The following is a 16,189-nucleotide window of genomic DNA, read 5'->3' on the forward strand; positions in this document are numbered from 1 at the left end:
CCTTTTATACTCGAAATTTTGGGTTTTGGAAGGGAGACATTCCTTCCGAGGGGTTGTTAATAAAAATAAGATAAAAAAGGTTGTTTGAAGATTAATAGATGGATTGCTCGAATGACATGTATATCGTTCCGTCGGCTTTTCTGTCGGCGAAAATTCAAAGTCTAATATCGCGGTCGCGTGTCTTATCTCGATAAATTTTTGATTGAAGGCCTAAAAGATTATTATAGTACATTCGGGATCTTAAATCATTAAAATAATATTCTCGGAACGTTTCTTTGAATTTTCCCGACTGGTCGTGAGAAACTTGTGCAAAGAAAAGGTCCGTACACGACGTAACAAATACATTTAGTACATCTTTTTTAATAACTTTTTTGAAAAGTAAAACCCACTCTGAAAAATAAGTGCAGTCCTTTGTTTATAACCTTACATATTATCTTACATAGCTATAACTAAAAATTATTTTATATAATACAATATACCATAGCACAATACGTGTTTTGACATAGCTATAATTAATAAACCAAAGCGCTCATGCAAACCGCATTTGGTGCAAAATATGCAACCAGCACACGAATTGATCGTCTCTGGTATAATTTTTGTATAACCAAAGCGCTCATGCAAACCGCATTTGGTGCAAAATATTTAAAGCAACCAGCACACGAATTGATCGTCTCTGGCACTAACTACCGTACATAATATATACACTACCGTTCAAAAATTTTGCCCACCCAATTTTTTTGCTTTTTTATAGAAATTAAAATTTTTTTTTTGAGAAACTTTTTTTAAAGTTTTTCTGAACAGTTTCTCTTATGAGTTCTTTTCTTAAAGAAATGAAAGTGAAAAAATTATTTAGCTCCAAAATAATAAGTGAAAATAAATAATTTTTCGTAAAAATGTAAGAGACAAATACTTTTGAGCGGTAGTGTATATATAATCAATCAATAAACAAAGGACTGTATTCTTACTTTTCAGAAATAGTAATTATTTGACGATTATGTTTGTACGTAATAAATTAAGTGATTAACAAAGAGAGATGATTAAATAGAAAGAAACACACGCGGATTACATATTTATTACAAACATACGTGCACGTAATGAATAGATATAACTAAATATACAGAGAAAGATAAAGAGAAAAAAAAACAGTGAGAAAGAAAAAGGAATGAGCGGTAATTTTTTTTTTTTTTTTTTTTTTTATGAGGCAGGGGAAATTCTTTATGGATACCCACGGGTCCCGGGGGGGGGAATCCCGTGGATTATGTGGGAGTCTCCTGAGAAGATGTCTCAGGCATACCCACTAAAACCCCTGCCGATAGCCTTCCTGGACCATGTAGAGGGAGGGTGAGGCATCACCAGCGGTATTCATCTCACCCTCCCTCAGGTCTGACTGAGAAATCGGTCTCCTCGCGGGGAGGGATGGGGACTTGCGTCCCTACTCCCTCCTATGAGTACCTTCTATTACGGGAAAGGCCGGGCTACCGCGACCTTTCCTCGCCCTCCCGTGTTTGGTGGGGGGCTGAGGTCAGCCGGGAGCCCCCGCTTCCGACTGACCCCCCGCCGGAGGAGAGATAGAATTCCGATAAACCTACGGTATCTCCCCTCCGGCCATTTAAGTTGGAGGGACCCTGTCTGGATCCCTCCTAGGGGGAATACTCCCCGGGGGTTGATGGTGACGCACTTATAGTGCGTGCCACCGCCCGAAGAGGCCCTCTGTTTAACTGTCCCCTTGGGGGCGGGGGGGTTGTGTTGGCAGCGGTAGAGGAGGGGAATCATCTCTTCCCCCCACCGCCCCCCCCCCCCTTTTCCTTCTCTCCGCCTCCTCCTTCTGCGACATTACGCTGCTACAGAAGGAGGAGACGGCCCTCCATTTATCCTCTCCCTCCAGCATAGCTCTCACTAATGCTGGAAGGGAGAGGTCCTCGCCAACCACTGCGGTCAGAACCCGGCGTTTCCCCTCCCATGCTTCACACTCCACGAGAGTGTGTCGCGCCGAGTCCAGACCGGCCGCGCAGTGGTGACACCTGGTCGTATACTCCCTACCGATCCTGCACAGGTAGTCACCGAAGCAACCGTGCCCGGTGAGCACCTGTGTCAGGTGGAACCCGATTCCGCGTCCCCTCTTGTCCGCCTATTTGGGAAGACAGGGTTGGATGGCCTGGGTGGTCCATCTGCCCGCCTTGGAGCTAATTAGGGAGGCCTGCCACGCCTCCATGGCTCCCTGGCGGGCGTCCCTCCTGAGCCTAGCCACGACTCGTGGTAATAGGCGGGCGCTCCCGGGCCGGTCTGGGTCCCTCGTACGCCAATAGAATTCAGCGCACGAGTTCGCCAGGAACTCGGCCGGGAGGAGGCCCGCCAGAGCCGTGGCCGCCGCGAACGACGCCGTGCAGTAGGCCCGGATCAGCCTGATGGCCAGCCGGCGCTGTTGACGATGTAACATCGCTTGTATGCGCCGACTGGCCGCGACCCTGTCAGCCCACACCGGTGCCCCGTAGAGGAGTACCGATTGGACGACGTTCGCGTAGAATCTTCTGACTCTGTTTCTAGGACCACCCAAGTTCGGAAGAAGGCGACCTAACGCAGTCGCCATCCTATCCGCTTTGGGGGTTATCCCAGCGAAATGCTGCTCAAACCCCCAAAGTCCATCCAGAGTGAGGCCCAGATACCTCATCTGGGTCCCCATCCGGACGCGGACCTCCCCCACCCAAATCTGGGTGGGGGGAGAACGCCCCGAGGCCCTGTCATAAAAGAACAGGGCTTCCGTCTTCTGCGGAGCGACCTCGAGTCCCATCGTTCGTATGGAGTATACGACCGCTCGGGTGGCGGCATTCGCCGCGTCCCGGGCCTCTCTGCAGCTCTTCCCCCGGGCCACCACCAGGGTGTCGTCTGCATAACACAGCAAACGACAGCCCGGAGGAAGCGCCGTGCGGAGCACTCTGTCGTATGTGAGGTTCCATAATAGGGGTCCTAACACCGACCCCTGAGGAACCCCGCAACAGACTTTTCTTTGGCTTACCCGCTCCAGTTGATCTCTGTACTGGAGCGTTTTGTCACGAAAGTAGTCCCAAAGGACCTCTCTTATGTATGGGGGAAGGCCATGGAACTCCATGGCCTCCCCCACACATTTCCAGGGGAGGGAGTTGAAGGCGTTGACGATGTCCAGCGACACCGCCAACGCCACATCCCCCTCCCTTACAATCTGGTCCGAGAGGGCCCGCAGATGCATAATCGCATCTGTTGTGGATCGGGCCTCTCGGAACCCAAATTGATCCTCCGATAAATTGGGACCATCCCGCGACAGGTGCTGGACGATTCGGCCGGCAATGATTCTTTCGAACATGGCCTTTCGAACAGCTTGCCGACCTTGTCCAGCAGGCAAATCGGCCTGTAAGCCGAAGGTTGCTCCGCCGGTTTCCCCTCCTTGCGAAGTAGCACAAGGTTTGCTTTCTTCCACAAGGAGGGGAAGGTGCCCGTCCTGAGGCACGCGTTATATAATCTCCTCAGGCGGGCACCCACCACGCCAAAGGCCAAGGTCCATACACGGCCGGGAACCCCGTCCGGGCCGGGGGCTTTACCAGCAGCCCCCAGCCTTTTGGCCGCCTCGGATAGCTCCCTCTCTGATATCCCCAGGTCCTCGGTCCAGTCGGTGGGGTCCCCCTTAGGGGGGATGTGAGTGTCTTTTACAGGAAAGAGACTCCCCACCACCTGGTCGAGGAACCCGGGGTCCAGCGTCTCCGAGATTGGGAGCGTCGCCGGTCTCAATCTGTTGAGTACCAGACGGTACGGACGCCCCCAAGGGTCCCGATCGAGCTCAGCGAGCAGCTCCTCCCAGACCTTGGCCTTGGCCCTGCCGATGGCTGTCCGCAGGGAGCACCTCGCGGCCAGGTACTTCTCGCGCACCTTGGCAGTACTTTTGTCCTCTCCACCTGCCCGTCGTCGGGCCCTGAGGAGATCGCGTCTAGCGGCGTTTGCGCTCCTTCGCAGTTCTGCGATCTCCTCGTTCCACCAATACGTAGCCCGACGGGGGGCGGGCTTCGACCGGGGCATGGCCATGTCGCACATGCGCACATGTCCCCGATCTCCTCGACTTCGGCCCCGGTGTCGACGAGGTCGGGAGGATCCGACCACGCCTCCACCAAGGCCGCCGCCACCAATCTGTCTTGGTTTATTTGGGCTAGTGCCCACCTTCTAGGGGGTTTTTCGCCCCTCAGACGATGGCGGCGGGTCAGCACCTCCTGGGGGGTGGCGTTCAGGACCATCTCTATATAGAGATAGTCCGAGAGGGACTCTCGGTTTGCCACCTCCCAGGTCCTCACCAAGTCCGCTGCCCGGAGAGAAGCCCACGTCAAGTCGACAATGGACTCCCCCCGGGGGCGGATGCAGGTGCTATTCGACCCCCTGTTCTGCAACAGGAGGCCAAGACCCGCCGCCCAAGTCAACACGGCCTCACCCCTGATGTTGGTGAACCGGGAATCCCATTCCTGAGCCCAGGCGTTGAAGTCCCCGGCCACCAACACGGGATGGGGGAGGCACCGGCGAATGCCCGCCCCTATTGCCTGCAAGTGTTCTCTAAACTCGGGGTGAGGCCGCTTTGGTGGGGCGTATACCCCCACCACGTATAAGGCACCCCATCGCGCTATGACGAACCCCTCCCCCCGTTCCACTAGGGTAAGGCGGGGGGAGCGCGGGGAGTGCTTCCTCACAATGGCGACGGAGCCGCTCGAGGCCGAGACCCAGTTAGGATCGGATTCCGGCACCCGATACGGCTCCGCCACCACTCCTAGTCCCGCATCACTCTCGCACAGATCCTCCATGAACAGGTCTTGGGCCCGGCGAGCGTGATTTAGGTTGGCCTGGAGGAGTTTTGTGGACATTATTGATTCTTAGGAACCTGTCCCTCCTCCAGGCCACTCGTGCCTGCTGTTTCGGCGGCAGCTGGCGGTGGATCTATGTCCATGGCCTCCGTAGGGGGATTTGATTCCCCCTTTTTGGACGGCTTCGCCGCTGCCGCCTGTATGCCCTCCTTGGTTTTGGGAGGGGGGATGGGTGCCTGTGTGGCAGCTCCCCCTTCTTCTTATTGCCCCCCTTGGGGGGCTTACACGCCGGCCCCCCCATGCGGTGAGAGGCCGGTCGACCCGCATCATGGCACACGGCGCATTTAGCCTGCGCCGTGCACCCCCGGGCCTCGTGTCTCATTTCACCGAAGCGGTAGCATATACCGCTGCGGTCAACATTTGTATTGGGGCATGTTGCCCTTACATGGCCCCTCTCCATACATTTATAACATTGGAGGGGGCGCGCCTCCAAGAGTTCTACCCGGGCTCGGAAGAACCCGTCTATTATTATGTGCCCCTCCTGGGCGACCTTATTGGCCGTCCTGAGGGGGCACTTCGCCCAGGCCGTGTACAGGCCTCTGGGGATGGGGGAGGATTTTATGTCCCCCACTTTGACCTCGGTGGGGGAGCATTCTCCCCTCTCCGCCACGGCTCGAGCAACGCTCTCTGCCGTGGTCGACGGAGCTAGATCCCGGATACGGATCTCGCCCATTTTCTGGGGTCGATTGATCCGTATCTCGGGTCTATCGGCGAACATGTTGCGCATTTTTTGCGCCAACATGTCCGCGCGCTTCTGTCCTTCGGGGCCCGGTATTTGAATAATAAGGGCCCCCGTTTGGCCCGCTTTGGGTGTCGTCGGGGGGATTCCCATCTCCTTGAGGGAGATCTCCCCGGTGACCCTTTTCATCACCGCGGCGTATTCCCCCACTGGACATATGAGGGAAACAGCCGCGGTGTTGGGCACCTTCCTCTTTTTCTTTTCCCTCCTCCCCTTTTCCTCCCCGGTGCCCTGTTTGGGCGGAGAGGGAGGAGATTTGGGGGCGGCTTTGGGAACCACTTTTGTGGTTCCCTGGGCGCTTTTCACCCCTGCACTGGAAGGAGGAGGAGTTACCTTCTTCTTCATCGATCTCCTCTTCACCACTTCTGTAAACAGAAGTGGTGTGTCCTGTTGCTGCTTCTGCTGTTGCTGCTGCACTGTGGCAGTTGTATCTGCAGCAATTTTCCCTCCGTGGGGGATCGATTGTCTTGGCTTGTCGGCCAGGACTTTCTTTTCCCCTTTAGGGGGAAGGGAAGGGCCGGCAGTAGGCTGTCGCACAGCGACGGACTGCATCGGCACCTTCTCTTTCCCCTTCTTTCCACTCCCCCTCCCGGAATCCCCGATGAGAGGAGCCACCCTCTTAACGGAGGGTGGACCCCCATCACCAGGAGACCCGGAGGTAGGGGGATTAGGCAAGGAGGGAGGAAGCAGGCTATCCCTAAGCTCCCTCATCATGATGGGAAGCAATTCTCCAAGCTGTTTCCTCACTGCCTGTTCGACAATTTCGGCCAGGCCGCCGGGTACGAGGATATTGCTGGTCACCACCGGCAAGGGGCGATCCTCCAGGATCTTTACGGCTCCCTTAGGTCTCCTTGCCTGGGGGTCTCCTTGCCGGGAAGTTGACCAGATCTTCCCTCGTAATCGTCATCATGGGGGAAGGTTCGGGGAGTGGAGTCTCTACCGACCCCCCATGACGATTTCCTCCATCTCCTCGTTCTTCCCTGCGGCCCTGGCCTTAGACCGGGTAGTAAGGGGTGAGGGAAGTGGGGAGGTTCTATCCCTCTCCTCCCTCTCCCTGCAGAGGTCAGCCACCTCCTGCTCCAAGCGGCGGTTCGCCGCGAGGATCTTCTTCGACATTGTCATTGGCGGAGGAAGGGGCTCTCCCCGCGATGGAATCGTAAAACCCCTTCTCCGCCCTTTCCGCCAGGGTCGCCGCTCCTGCTTCCAAAGAGGAGGCCGCCGCACAAAGCAGCCCAGCCAGGTTCCCCTTAAGGCCCTTTGAGACCCTGGCGACCTCTAGGATAGACTTGGTGTCATTCCTGAGGTCGTCCAGAATCTGCTGGACCGGTGCTGCCTCATATCGCACAACCTTGCTTTTTACTTTTTCCACAAATTTATGATATCGCTCGGTTGTGCGATCCGTCTCGTGGTGAGGATTTATTATCCTCTCGGCGACCCTTTGGTGGAGCTCCTCTATTCGCTCCACGGCCTTCTCCCTCCTTTTTCGGGCGGTGTGCTGCCCGATGTTTGCGGGATCTGTCGCGGGGCGTCCCCGTGGATCCTCCTTTTGAGCCTGTGCTCTGAGGATCTCAAGATCCTCCTCATCTGAGGATAAGAGGCCACTCCTTCTCATCCTCTTTTCCCTCTTTCTCCTCCGTTCTTTGGAGGAGGGAGAGTCAGGGAGGTTGGTGGTATCCTCCCTGACCTTCCGTGGCCTCTTGGCCCCAATCGATAAGGCGCTGTTTTTTGTGACAGACGATAGTCTGTCACCCTCATCGTCTGAGCCCAGGTCTATGGAGGTAACCCCAGAGAGGGTGTCAGAGAGGAAATAAAAAGACATACTTTATGTCTTTTCATTTCCTCTTTCCCTTTGGATTGGAAAGGAGAATAGAAGAGATGAAGAGAGACGGAGAGAATGAGAGGGAAGGGGAAAGGAAAAAAGGGAAAGGAGAAAGAGGGAAAATAGAAATAAAAATGAGAGAAGAATGATAGAAAGGAGGATGGAAAAAAAAGAGAGAGAAGAGAGGAGAAAGAATCTGGTAATAAAAGGAATAAAGGTAAAGGAAGAGAAAAGGAAAGAAGCGGTAGAAGGATTAATGAAGGATATAGAAGCGAAGATAAAGATATTAGAGATATGGAGGATAGCGCAGGATAGAGAAAAAGGAAAAGAAATAGTGGGGATAAGGCTGGAGAATAAGGAGAAAAGGAAGGAGATATGGGAGAGAAAGAAAATGCTTAAGGGTAGAAAGGAAAGAATAGTAGAGGACTGGACATGGAAGGAAAGGAGGATGAGATGGAAATTGGAGGAGATAGCCAGGGAAGAGGAAAGGAAAGGGAAAAGTGTATGGATAGAATATGGAAGAGTAAAAATAAATGGGCAATGGTGGAAGTGGGATGAGGAGGAGGAGGTGCTAAGAGACGGGAAAGGTTACACAAAAGTAGGGGGACAGGGGGAAGGGAGATTGGGGAGGGAGGGAAGCATAGGATAGAAGAAAGAAGGGAAAGGGACAAAAAGGTGAGGCGAGAGGACGGGAGGGAGAGGGAGTGGAGAATAGCCTTCTGGAATGTGGCAGGGGTGGGAAATAAAGATAAAGAATTTTGGGAGGGACTAAAGAAATGAGATGTAATAGTACTGATAGAAACATGGATGAATAAAAAAGGGTGGGAAAGGGTGAAAGAAAAGTTACCAAGAGGGTACGAATGGGGAGTACAAATGGCGGAGAAAAAGAATAAAAAAAGAAGAGCGATGGGGATATAATGGGGATAAGAAAAGAGATGTTAGAAAAAGGGAAGAAAATAGTAACGGAAAGAGAAGGGCTAATAGTAGGAAAAATAAAAAAAGGAAAACAAAAATGGAAGGTGGTAGGGGTATACGTTAATGGGAATATGGAGGAGATGTTACAGAGCATGGAACAGTGGGTAGGAGAGAAGAAGGTGGAAGTGAGTACAATAATTGGGGGGACTTTAATGCGCGAACAGGGGCGGAGGGAGAAGGTATAGAAATAGAGGAAGAGGGAGAGGAAGGAAGAAAAAAGGGGGAAGAAAGGAGAAGGAAATCGAAGGATGGGAAAATGAATAGGGAGGGGAGGGTGATGGTGGAGTTCTTGGAGGAAAGAGAATGGAGAATACTGAACGGATGCACAGAGGGTGAGGAGGAGGGGGAGTACACGTTCACAGGGGGAAAAGGGAATACGGTAATAGACTACGTAATAGCAGATGAGGATACGAGGGGAAAGATAAAAAAACTAAGGATAGGAGACAATATAGAGTCAGACCATCAGCCAGTGGAGGTATGGGTTAAGGAAGAAGGACAAAGAAAAAAGGGAAGAGGAGCGGGAGTAGGGGAAAGGGAAGAATATGGAGAGGAGTATGGAATGAGGAGGGGTGTAACAAGTTCAAACAAAGGATGGAAGGGTTAAAATCAGGGGAACAAGAAATGAGGGTAGAATGGGAAGGGATGGAGAGGAAGATGAAAGAGACGATAAAGGAAGTGGAGCGGGACTTGGGGAAAAAGGAAGGGAAGAGAAGGGAATGGTGGGACAGAGAATGTGAGGAGAAGAAGAAAGAGGTAAGAAGAGAGCTAAGAGGATGGAGAAGAAAAGGGGGAAAAGGGAAAGAGTGTAAAGAGAAAAAAAAATATAAGGAAACGTGTGAAAGGAAAAAGAAAGAGGAAAATGAAAGATGGGAAAAAAGAGCAAGGGAAGTAAAAAGGGAGAATAACGTATGAGAATTAATAAATAAAAAAAGGAAAAGAAGGGTTAGGATAAATAATGGGATAAGAATGGAGGAATGGAAAGAGTACTTTATGAGGCTACTGGGGGGGACGGAAGGAAAAGTAGTAAAGGGGGAGAAAGGTGGAAAAGAAAGGAAGGGGAGGAGGAGGAAGAGATCAGCAAAAAAGAAATAAAGGAGGCGATAAAGAGGCTAAGGAATGAGAAAGCGATGGGGGTGGACGGGATACCAGAAGAAGCATGGAAATATGGAGGGGAAGAAGTGGAAGAGTGGGTCTGGAGTTGGTGTAACAGGGTATGGAGAGGGGAGAGATGGCCGGAGAGATGGAAGGAGGGAGTAGTGGTGCCAATCAAGAAAAAAGGAGAGAGAGAGAAAGTGGAAGATTACAAAGGGATGACATTAAGAGGATGCTGAAGTCATATTGTTACCGACCAAACTTCTAATTTTCTGGAAAGTATGGCATTTTTTATTGCTTTGATTATATTACAAATCCTTTGGTGTAAGTAAAGTACACATGCTAATCTTTCGGTGGTCAGTGAAATTTAAACCAAAATATAAAAAAAATTTTTGAAAATTTACCAACAATGTCACCTCAAAGAATTATATCTTTTATATCAAAATTATACTGCTTCAATCTGCAAAACAAGCGTGTGTGCCGAAGAAGAGCGTATGAAACAATAATGGAAAACCAAAAAAATAGAGCTTAGAGACTTATTTTCAAAATGCTATACTTTTCCAGATTTATGCAAAGCATGCGTGCAATATAGAAGAATAAGGTAAAAAAGAGCTGTAGATTAGTTCCGGGATTTTGGGATAGAGGCGCTATACAGTTCTCAGTGCTATCTGTCATATACAGAATCTTTTAGGTTAGTTATGTGTGTGTTAGTTGTGCGTGTGTGTGTGTGTGTGGTTGTGTTATGTGCTACGAAACCCGGCTGAAAAAAATGGGTTGAAGGCACTCTGAAGGATAAAAAAGTGTATGTATTATACATAAATTTTGCAACATTTCTGCAAACATTTATATTATTTAGTTACATACATTCATATTCTAATTTCTGTAAAATTCTTTTATTCATGTGCTTCATGTGTATATATTATGTATATTATGTGCTCCATATTATGTATATTCACATCAAAGTATCTATGTAAAAAGTTAATATCATTTTGTATATTGTATATATTTTTATAATAAATGTATATGTCATATAACTTATTTATAAAGCATGAAATATAAAGGTATTTTTAGTTTCTTGTATGTATCATTTGTAAAAAAATCTTGATAAAAAAAACATTAATTTTGTGACTTGCAATAATCTGTTTCAGTATATGATATACTTTTTTTAAATACTTACAATTAGCCTTATTTTATGCGTTTACTTTGGTATCTAAAATACACATCAAAATATAAAATTAATTTCTAGTTTGGTAGAAAAAAAACATTGTAGTCTTACACCAGAGAGGAATGGTAAAATATCATGTATATGTAATAACAAATAAATCACTTTTCCACTGACATTGTACACAACTTTGCAGAAATAAATTTATTCTGTGAATTTTGAATGTGTAGTGCAGTTTAAAACACACAGTCGAAACATGTCTATATTTTTGAAATAATAGTTTTGATTTTTCATGAATCACAGTGGTTTTATAAAATGTTCAATTTTAACAGTTTTTATTGGACTGTACTTTAGACAATATTATATTTTGCAATTTCTCTCTGTTGTGAGACAAGAATGTTTGTTTTCTATTGTAATAGAAATACATTTTCGATTTTGATACGTATTTTAAATACCAAGTTAATCACATAAAATAAGGCTAATTGTAAGTATTTAAAAGAAGCATATGTTACGTCCTAACCTGGAGGGAAAGGGGCGGAGTCAGGTATACGGACGGACGCAACAATAAAAGTATGAATTTGTGGTGTTTGCTCGGTGATCGGTATGAGAGGAGGCGACCGCGCGAGCCGAACGATTTTCCTTGGCTGAGAACAGGTCAACGATCGTAAGGATCGATATTACGCTGTTAGAGGCTTCAACCAATCGTTCGTGGTTCCCTTTTCTGGTCAAGAGAATTAACTCCTTTTACTAAGGGCGGAACTTCGTGCAATTTTCAAAAGGAGAGGTGTTTGAGAGAGAGAGAGGTGATTGTGAAAATTGGACTTACTACTTGGATGTCTTTGAAATGTATTTAGATCTCCAATTCTAAAGTCCAGGTGTAGTCGGCCTTGAGGTGTACTTGATCCTCCTGGGGTCAGTTAGTGGTATCCGCACTGGGTCGATCGGAGACTGATTGCAGCTGAGGGGGATGAGAGTGAAGGGCCACGGCCGATGAGCGTTATATCCTCCGCGCCGGGAAAACTGATCGGAGGCGTTGCACAGATCCTCGTATTCGTAGTCAAAATAGTTTCTTTGAACACCGATGTATTCTGAATTGTCTTCCGTAACCGGTCTCGTGTACTGGAGAAGTAATTGGCGCGCACGGTATTTTACTCTCCCACGTCGCGTCTTAGATTTGAGCATGAAGGATAATGTCGTCAATCTGAAAATTCCAGGCTAAAAGTGTGCGGTGGTCCGCACCACGATTAGCGGGGATGCAGAAACCAAGTACAACGTGCGGTGGTCCGCACCGGAGCAAATAGTTCTGAGTGCTGATTCAGAGAGATAACTGGGTGGTTGGGTGTTAGGTAGGGTGTAGGTTGTACACGAGAAAAGAGATCGAATAGTTTTAACAGACACTTTACTGAATCTATTTTGTTACAAACTCTTACAGTCACTTAAAAATGTTGCGAATTATTTCTAAGTCCCAATATTCAAACTGTTCGGGTAATACTAAAAAGCCTCTCTCTATTAACTGGCTGACTCTCTAACTAAAAACTCTCTCTACTAACTGGCTGGCTCTCTAACTAAAAACTCCCTGACTCTCACTGGGTCCCTTCCTTTTATACCCAGATTTTTTGGTTTTGGAAGGGAGGTATTCCTTAAGATTTTGGATCCTTGAGGAAATCTTAGGGTGGAGGAAAGTAATAAAGATAGATTTCCAATAGGAAATCGAATTTAAGGATAGGCGGGAATAAGGCGAGGTACCTGGTGGTGGTATTTAGTGTAGACGTTATAAAATTTTATCGGTGCGGACGTGATCATCGCCGGAAACTTAAAGGACAATTTATCTTATCGGAAATTTTGATATGTCTGAAATAATCTTAGTGAGTTTTATGGTTTTATTTTTATTTGTAAAGGCCAAATTTCCATTAGGAATCTCTTTGAGTTTTACCGACTGATCGTGAGAAAGTTGCGCAAAGAAGAACCGTGTAGGATGTAGGACGTAACACATATAATGAAACAGATTATTGCAAGTCGCAAAATTAATGTTGTTTCTTTTATCAAGATTTTTTTACAAATGAGAGACACAAAAAAATAAAAATATCTTTATATTTCATGCTTTAGAAATAAAAAATATGGCATATATCATATACATTTATTGTAAAAAGAGTATACAAAATGATGTCAATTTCTTAGAAAGATATTTTGATATGAATATAAATAATATGGAGCATATAATATACATTATATATATACATAGAGCATATGACGTAATAAAAGTACCTTACAATAAAAATTAAGACAAGCCAGAGGTGGTTTCCTCGTGGACTGGCAATATAGAATAAGACAAGCCAGAGGCGGTTTTCTCGTGGACTGGCAATATGGAATAAGACAAGCCAGAGGCGGTTTTCTCGTGGACTGGCATTAGAAGAAAATTCTTATTCTTGTCTTCAAGCCAGAGGCGGCTTTCTCGTGGACTGGCAATATAGAATAAGACAAGCCAGAGGCGATCTAACGTCAGCTGACCGTTTAGAAAAAAGACAGCTAAAGGCGATTTATTCGTGAACTGGCAAATTGTAAGAAATATTGTCAGAGGCGATCTATCGTGAGCTGACAATTTTTAATAAATATAGTCAGAGGCGATCTAGCGTCAGCTGACAGTTTAGAAAAAAGAGAGCTAAAGGCGATTTATTCGTGGACTGGCAAATTGTAAGAAATATTGTCAGAAATGATCTAACGTCAGCTAACAATTTTTAATAAATATTGTCAGAGGCGATCTAACGTCAGCTGACCGTTTAGAAAAAAGAGAGTCAAAGACGATTTATTCGTGAACTGGCAGATTTTAAGAAATATTGTCATAGGCGATCTAACGTCAGCTGACAGATTTGAAGAAATACGTATTTATTTTAGTTAGCAACTTACTGCACGTGTGGTCTGTTTATATTTTATCAGATAATTTATAAGGTCATTTAACCTTTTTTCTCGCAAATGAAATTCTATCGTATGGCTGAATGATGTACATACGAGACAAAATAGACTTATACAAGGTGTCTAATAGATATAAGTTAGATATGATAAAATATTTTATTTGAAAAATGTATGTATAATACTATATATCTAATTGAAAAAGTATGTTATACGCTTTTCCTATTTTTATTCTTATGTAATTAATACAAAATAAATAACTTAAAAATTGTAATATTGGCTCAAATTATTCAAATAAATTATTAACAACAAGCTACAGAGCTCAAGCTGGATTTTCGTGCTTAATTTATTGATATATTATAACAAACATTGTTTAGGTCGATCTAGACGTTTCGACCATTGGTTGTGGTCATCTTCAGTAATTAGTTCTTATAAAATTCGGAACATATTAATAAAATCTTCTTACATTCGTTACTTATAAAACTAGTTTCGGATATTACAATAAATCTTCTTATATTCGTTACTTATAAAATGGTTTAGATGGACATCATCTCTTGAAAGTCATGCCCCTTCAAATAACAGCAATCTTTAGATTATCAGGAAGGCAAAACGATGTCGTGTTTTACATTATTAACATACGCAATGTACTTATTAACTTGAGACATTGTGGTTGATTGCAATTATTCTAAAAACAGTATGAACTAATGTCTACTTTTATCTATATATTGTACTTGTTATTTATTGAAATAATTCTTATTAAAAAAAATTCTTACCTCGATGCATAGCAGTACCGTCGTGTTGCGTTGTCGTGTATTTAACTTTCTTATTTTAGAAAAACTAGAAACTAAAACTAAATTCGGTGTACCGAGTCAGTTTGCTTTAAAAGATTTTTGATGGTCTGTATCGTTTGAGTGGACATGGCAAACTAGTTGAGTATAATAGAGGATATAATAGAGAACTCGTGTGTGAAGGAGAATCGTGGTGGGAGAGTGAGTGATCTTTAAGCAGTAAATAAATTGAGAACTGGCAAATACACGTTTGGCAGTAACTCAGTATCGTTCTGCTTATTGAGACTCGTTTTCTGCCGTTTTATGTGCAACATCTCGGAAATAAGCCTTTTGCTATAAGACATTTCCTTGTCTAATATTTCTACATTCTCCCAATCCATTTCGTGGTTATAATATATCAATAAATTAAGCACGAAAATCCAGCTTGGGCTCTGTAGCTTGTTGTTTAACAAAATAAATAGATAAGTTAATTAATTATTGAATACATACATATACATATTAAATATAATTATCTTTATTTTGTATTTTATATAACTGAAATGATATATACTTTCATTATTTCAGTCATTATCATATAAAATACAATATAAAAATAATTATTTATTGAATATATGTGTATATGTATATAGTAATTAATTGATTAATTAGTTATTTAGTATTTACTACATAAGGATAAAAATAAGAAAAGTATATGACATTTTTCTTCAGTGATATATATAGTATTATATGTATATTTTTCATTTATTATTTTGTCATATTTAGTTTGTATTTATTTGACATCTTGTATACGCTTATGTTTTCTCGGACATTATATTGCAGCCTTGCGACGAAATTTCAGTCGAGGAAACAAGCGCAAGCATCGTTTGTTTACAAACTTCCGATGACACACGTACACAGACCACACGTCAATGTAATGAGTCACCACTACAAACAAATGCGTACACATGGACCTACGCGGCATAGGTCAGTAGGCTGCGCCGATAATGTCATTTTATTTTTAGTACCATCGAAATGATGGCGTTTTCGCGTCGGAGTTCGTTCGTTACTTCAGCATCCTCTTAATGGGTTTCTGTTACAAAATATCTCATAAAAAAAGCCTTTCAAAAAAATTTTTCTCATTAAAAAAAACCTTTCCAAAAAATTGTCTTCAGAAAAAGTTTTCCTCATTAAAAAAACCTTTTAAAAAAATTGTCTTTTCAAAAAAAGTTTTTCTCATAAAAAACCTTTCCAAAAAATTGTACTTTTAAAAAAAGTTCTATATACTAAACAAATTAAAATTTGCTATATATTCTGTCTATAAAAGAGATGATATCAGAAAATGACGCCAAGTTTAAATAAAACCTTTCAAAAAAAGTTGTATTTATATATATTTAACCAAGTATCGATAAGACTGTATTTAGTTATTTTTGCATCTTTATCTAGTTATTTAAAAATTATATTCATATCTACATTTAGTTTATTTTTTTTTAAGCAAAACATTTTAAAATAATTGCATCTATATCTAGTTACTTTTGCATGTATATTTAAAAATTATATATCTAGTTACTTTTGCATGTATATTTAAAAATTATATTTCTATTTACATCTAGTCAATTTTTTTGAGGTATAGGGTGTTTACGATAATTCAAGTTCGAGTTAGTTTCACTAGGACCGACAATGAGATATACATAACCATCTAGAACCTTTATGATTCATGACAACTCGACGCTGTCTTGTATTGCTTGAGTTAAATTCATTGAATTTGTTGAGTTTAATAAATATAATTATGTACATATATATATAATTATATCTATTAAAGAAGTATACCAACATACATACCAACATTATTTGTTTCTT

The 16,189-nt window shown here is 44.2% G+C and overlaps 1 protein-coding gene across 1 annotated transcript; it reads right to left on the reverse strand.

Annotated features, from left to right (window-relative positions):
* Positions 1-3,189: 3,189 nt before the first annotated feature.
* Positions 3,190-6,576, reverse strand: LOC137000037 (uncharacterized). Its single transcript, XM_067355579.1, has 4 exons — positions 6,555-6,576; positions 5,314-6,503; positions 4,058-4,850; positions 3,190-3,923 (listed from the first exon to the last, which is right to left on the reverse strand). Exons 1-4 carry the CDS (start codon positions 6,574-6,576, stop codon positions 3,190-3,192), a joined length of 2,739 nt encoding a protein of 912 aa, XP_067211680.1.
* Positions 6,577-16,189: the final 9,613 nt, after the last annotated feature.

This window comes from Linepithema humile, chromosome 5 (genome assembly GCF_040581485.1).
Source record: "Linepithema humile isolate Giens D197 chromosome 5, Lhum_UNIL_v1.0, whole genome shotgun sequence".
In the NCBI taxonomy this organism is placed as follows: domain Eukaryota; kingdom Metazoa; phylum Arthropoda; class Insecta; order Hymenoptera; family Formicidae; genus Linepithema; species Linepithema humile.